General features: G+C 32.4%; 1 protein-coding gene across 5 annotated transcripts in view; it reads right to left on the bottom strand.

Annotated features, from left to right (window-relative positions):
- Positions 1-1460: 1460 nt before the first annotated feature.
- The window catches only part of LOC111052952 (RNA-binding protein 25), a 42636-nt gene continuing 38096 nt past the window's right edge, over positions 1461-6000 (bottom strand). For all 5 annotated transcript variants that reach the window (XR_005573300.1, XR_005573299.1, XM_039443032.1 and 2 more), the window contains one exon: positions 1461-1840. Coding sequence is in view for 3 of the 5 variants with exons in the window: in XM_039443032.1 (XP_039298966.1) it covers positions 1800-1840 (41 nt within the window). In the remaining 2 variants the exon portion in view is untranslated. The remainder of the gene's footprint in view (positions 1841-6000) is intronic.

The following is a 6000-nucleotide window of genomic DNA, read 5'->3' as shown; positions in this document are numbered from 1 at the left end:
TGAAGCTTTATTTCTACATTATTGCTATATATTCAATCGTTGAGAAATACAGACGTTATACACATACACTTACGGAGATGCCAAAATTTCATACAAATTGCGTAGAGTTAGTCCCTAGGAAGGAAAATAAGGTATTCTGTTCCTTAGACTAGAATACGACTTCAGTTAGTAAGTGAAGCAAAAAGAGTGCAATGGTCATTATGATAATGTTGGTCACCTTCATCAATCGAGTTTGGAAAAATGTTTGCACAAATTAATGTTTCCCTCCAGAATAACAATTTTCTTCAAAATTTTAAGACTTCACATCTATAAGAAGTCCAGTAAGAACAGCTCTTCAAGAATAATTTCTCGCATTTTTTGAGAGAAGTGTTAATTTGATTAAATCTGATAAATCCTCTAAAATAGACCCAAACTTTTGAAATAAGGTGCATTTCATAGACGAAATAAAACTGAATCTTCATTTGACTCAGGCATGACACATTTTTCAACTTCACCAGTGTACTAGAATCCTTGGTGCCCCATTCTCTACTTGTCGTGTCGTCATCAATGAAAACTCGGTAGACTAAAAGATAATAACCAGGAAGTACCTACTAAAAATCTTCACTTGTTGGTTCTTTATTTGTGTATAGTAAGGCTCAACTCACACTTACGCGACTCAAGTCGAGAAGAGACTGCGACTCTAGTCTGTTCGCGACGCAGCATGTGTTTTCAAATGGTGACACTCAGACCAGTCGATTTCAATCTCCGCGACCTTACGACTGTGAGACTGAATCGAGCGGCGACTCGACATGTTGGTCGAGAAGCGACTTGAGTTGCGTAGTACCATGTATTTTTAATGAAAGTGATGTTTTATCATTTTAGATAGGACAATAATAAGAATTAGATAAAACAATATATAATAATCATACTATTTGTTATGCGCAGTAGTGACGAATAATGTGAGGTTAGAAATAGAGTAGCATGTAATTGAAGATGAAAAAGAAAGTCGTAAGGTCGAGAGACTGGAGTATCCTCGCCTGGAGTCGTACGATTTGAGTTGAGGTAGTGTGAGTTCAGCCAAACACTTCTGTAACTGAGTATGCTGACGATAATCAGTGCTAATATAGAAAATGAAATGCACGTAAAGTATCAAATGAGTTGTCAATATCAGTTTAATAAATTAATAATATCATATAATCACGTTAGATACGAGCTCATTTTATACCTTCTAAAGCTCATGGTTTTAATATTTATATCAATATCAAATCAGTCTATAGCATGTCATGGTGCCACTAAAACTGTCATTACTTGGAAGGTGAACATGAGATTTTCGATGGGTGAAGAATCGATTGAAAAGTCTGTCTAGAAGCTAAAAAATTTATTTAACCGTGAACAAACACAATCAATGACCTTACATATTATCCAATATTCGATAAGGTTATGGATATATAAGATAAAACAGAATAATACAAATAAAAATCGAAAACAAAATCACCTTATCTGGTTTTTTATTCCAAGTACATAGTTCGTTACTAATAGTAATATGTACATAATAACTATTTGAAACTAAGAAAAATAATTGTCTCTAGGTTCACTTTGAAAATGACTTGAAAGTTCGAAACATGAGTAGAAATAAAAAATAATATTGTCTCTAGGTGTATTATAGACCACACTATTCGATAATCGTAGATGAATTATATACATCCATTATTATGCATCAAGGTAACTTGATTTTTCGACGATTTTTGGTAATTTTTCGACGAACCCCACGAATATTTTTTATATTGGTTTCTCATTCTTCCTCTACTATTCCTCATTCTTTACATGAAGAATGGGCGGAAAAAGGGAGGATGGTGAAATCCTGTAATAAAATTCAGAATGTTGAACAGATTGAAAGCCCGTTGTTCAATGAACGACCATTCAATAACTTGGACAGAAGATTGCACACATTCACTCAAACCAATAACGGAAACAAATGTGGATAAAACAACTTGGTGCACTGAACAATTTCATGAAAAAAATCAGAACGTTTGAAAGAGAATAAGCATTTAAAATGATTAGTGTCGCACAGCAACAATGTTTTAGGAAGGATCTAATCATCTTCCTTAGAATGACAGATGAAATCAAAGTGGAAAAAGCGAACATAAATCATAAAAAAAGCGCCAAGGCCAAAAGTTGAAAGGATTCAGAAGGGGTTTTATTTACACGGACTAATCAAATTACAGATATATTTCCAAGAAAGAATTGATTCTCCCAAGTTATCGTTACACAAGCTCTATTGTATGTGAATAATAAGAGGAAGAAGACAGCAAAATAATTGAAAGTACACAAGGAAGAAGACAGCAAAAATCAAGTTATAGTTAGTGATCAAAGTGAAAAATAAAATACTTTAAAAATCAAGTTAATTGACCAAGTAATACAAAAAAAGAACTCAGAAACGATCTCCGAGGCTTGAAAAAAATTCTGGCTTTATAATTTATTACACCAGCTACACTTTACTATAATATAAACCAGCACACTTTGTGCTGAGATTCCAGCTAGAAAAATAAATATACCCACATAAAATTAATAGAACAAATGAGTTTGTTTACGCGGGTAATATGAATCTTTTTTTATCTTGATGCGTGGGGTTTCAACTTCCATATGAAGTTAATAGAGCAAATAAGTTTTATCATACTAACAATTAGGGAAATTATTAAAATTCTAACCCAGTTTCTAAATTCCGTAGATAAATTCTGAATCCTTGTATCACACACAAATTTTAAACCAATAAAAAATATCCAGAAATTCGAAAAAACGCAGCAATGTTAAAACTAAGAGCTTCATCTACTCGTATAATTGAAATAATGTTAATGAACCCTGCCAAAGACATTACATCAAGCTCCATATTTATGAACGTTACTTGGAGCTTATTTACTTAACATAAGCTTTACTCATGTTGTAATTTAATTCACAAGAATTACTAGATTTTAAAGATAAATAGGGATGACAATTATGTAAGCTTTCACATTTAACTGAATAATTTTCAGTGAGTTTTAGCAATTGCAAATTAATTTTTTTTAATAAATTGTTTCTTACAAAGATGTGTTTTTGGAACTTGAACTGCGATAATTAGCTGCAGATTCATTTCTTAGATTTTTGTTTCATTTCATTCTTGCAAACCTAAAGCAGGTCATTATTTATCGTTCAGTTGCGAAAGTATGTTCAAGAAAGTAAAAGGTAACGTTCATAAAATTGGTCTTAGGTTGTTATTTCCCACATCACATTTACTACCACTTCTAGAATTGATGTGATCGATATCAATTTAGATAATTGAATGACTATGAATCACATATGAAATACTGATTCAGTAAATATGGGGCATCTAACAATTGTCATAATTTCTATTATTATTCAAAAGTTTGCAGTAGCAGTCAGCCATATTGAAGTGATGTCGCCTAAGATCAATGTAAATACAGTATAGTTGATTCATGCTTCTTTTGTGAAACACATCAAGTTTACGGTTTTCATCGGATCTTCTTACAAAAAAGAAGTTAAAGTATGGCATTGGATGTCATTTGATAAAGTATTCAATATAGCAGTATTTGGCTTTCCCAGTTTTCAAATTTTCCGTCCAAATATATCTAGAAATTTTTCAACTTGAAATATTCAATTTTTGCGTTAATTATGGAATTATTGTAAAAACTAAAAAAGTAAAAAGTTATTGCCCTGAAAAGAGAGAATTGAATTATTTTTCAAATAACATAATATAGAACGTGAATTTCTGTCAATGACGAAGAGCGCTATGTGTTTGCATAGATTGCATTCAACTTGTGGGATCTACGCGCACTGTTAATGCAGGAATGTATTCAATTCAAAATCAATTTTTAGAAATAATAAAATCAAGTTATTTTTGTACTAAACAAAGTTGATACTTCTGCAAATAGTGTGTTTGTTTTATATTAAAATCTCTCATATTGGAAAATTGAATTGTAATGAAACAATAAAAACCATGAGAGTTTCAATTGAAGTATTTGGCGGCTTCTAGCAAGTTAAAAAAATTTGGTAAGAGAAACATTTTAATTATAATAATGTTAATTTCCAATAATCAAACTCACAAAGTAATGAGATTTGGTTTCTTAATTGACAGTTAATACATCAAATAATATCATGAACTAATCTTCGTGGTTTTTTTCTTCAAAGATACACGTAAGATTCCTCTAGCGAAAGTTGTGTTTTTACTGCCGAATTCCGTTTTACTCAAGTCAGCTTCCAACTGTTAGCACACCACATCCAATCGATTTACAAATCGTTGCCTCAATACAAGGAGAGCCTTGTCTCAACCACATTCTGGTATCTTCAAGAGATAAAGCATAAAGCTGGGTTTTCGTTTATGTGTAAATGCCGTCGTCGATCAATACAGGGTGAGGATCTCAGATTGGGTAGATTTCAATTTGTCTAAATAACCTAAAAGATTATGTTCAATTATGTTTTAATGGGAGAGGTTGAGTTTATACTTTTTTATACTTTTTTATACTTTTAAATGACAGTATGTTGATATTATTAGAAATATTCGATTCACAAATAATGAAAAGTTATTTGATTAGCTGTTTTAGCACACTTGAAATTTGGACAATATGGATGTCAACAATGCTTGTCATCGTCGACTGCGGAAATTTACACACAAACGAAAATGCAACTTTAGAAGCATAATACGTAGCTGATGACACAAATTCTTATGGTAACGCCAGATTTCCATTTACTATCATTCTTGTTTGATGTATACAGTTGACTGTTGCCAAGCTGCTTGAGCAGTTGGAAGGAAATTATACAGGGTGATTCATAATTATGGTAAAATAATTCAATACGTGATAGTAGAGGTAAAAATAAGAAGAAAAGTTCTTATAAACATATATCCATAAACGCTTCATTAGCGAGCTATACAGGGTGAAAGATTTCGCCCGGAATTCATTTCCTCTGGTGAAATACACCGATGCTGAATTGTTTGGGGACTAGTTTTTAAAAAACGTATGGTGGATTCATATGGAAAAATATCTGAAAAATTGAATAAAACTAGTCTGGAAGTTGTAGTATGAGTAGTTTTTGAGAAAAAAGTTAAAATATGCAAGAAATCTACATAGAAAAACTACATAGACTTCTACGTTTGATGCCCAATAACTTTCTTTAATGACCAGTAAACATATAATTTTTTGAAATAACAATTGTAGAGAATTTAATTCTGAAAAGAATGATGTAAGCTGTGTAAAATAAATTTAAATAATAGTTGAATAAAATGTATTCTTATGTAGTACATTACACCACAAAAATTTGCTGTTTTATGAGGAGAGAACTAATAGGTCATAGGTTGTAGCTGATTGCAAATAAAATATTCGGTTTTTTATGAAATGTTTGATTCCTGTATGGAAGTAACATATTATCTAAATGACATTAAACTTATACCAAAAGACTAAAGATGATGATCAAAGTGACCTCCGTTGTTCTTAATGCAAGAAGGTTTTGAAGATTCAGACGTCTTCTCATCGATTGTCGGACCCGTTCAAATATCCCAGGAGTCTGCTTTATCATTCCTATTAAGTTCAAAATTCTTAATCGGAGTTCTTCAATTGTATCAATCGGAGTATTGTATACTAAGGTTTTCGAGTGTCCCCAAAGATAATCCAAAGGATTCAAGTGTGGTGACCTAGCTGGCCATGGTACTGGCCCACCTCGGCCTATCCATTGATTTGGAAACCTGTGATTCAGGTGTTCGTGTTCACGAACAGCAACACTGAAGTGTGCTGGAGCTCCATCATGCATAAACCAAATGTATTAGCGCAACTGAAGAGGTACATCTTCAAGTAAGATAAATAGCTCCTCTCTCAAAAAGTTTAAGTAGATTATGCCATTAAGCCTGGGAGAAAGCTCGAACAGAAGTGGATGATCTCCTATGATTTCTGCCCAAATGTTTACTGGAAAATGATGTTGTGGACGACTAGGATTGATGGCATGGGAATTCTCATCTGCCCAAATATGTTGGTTGTG

Source organism: Nilaparvata lugens, chromosome 1 (genome assembly GCF_014356525.2).
Source record: "Nilaparvata lugens isolate BPH chromosome 1, ASM1435652v1, whole genome shotgun sequence".
Lineage (NCBI taxonomy): Eukaryota > Metazoa > Arthropoda > Insecta > Hemiptera > Delphacidae > Nilaparvata > Nilaparvata lugens.
The sequence above is the reverse complement of the archived record's forward strand: the minus strand, read 5'-3'. Positions and strand labels throughout refer to the sequence as shown.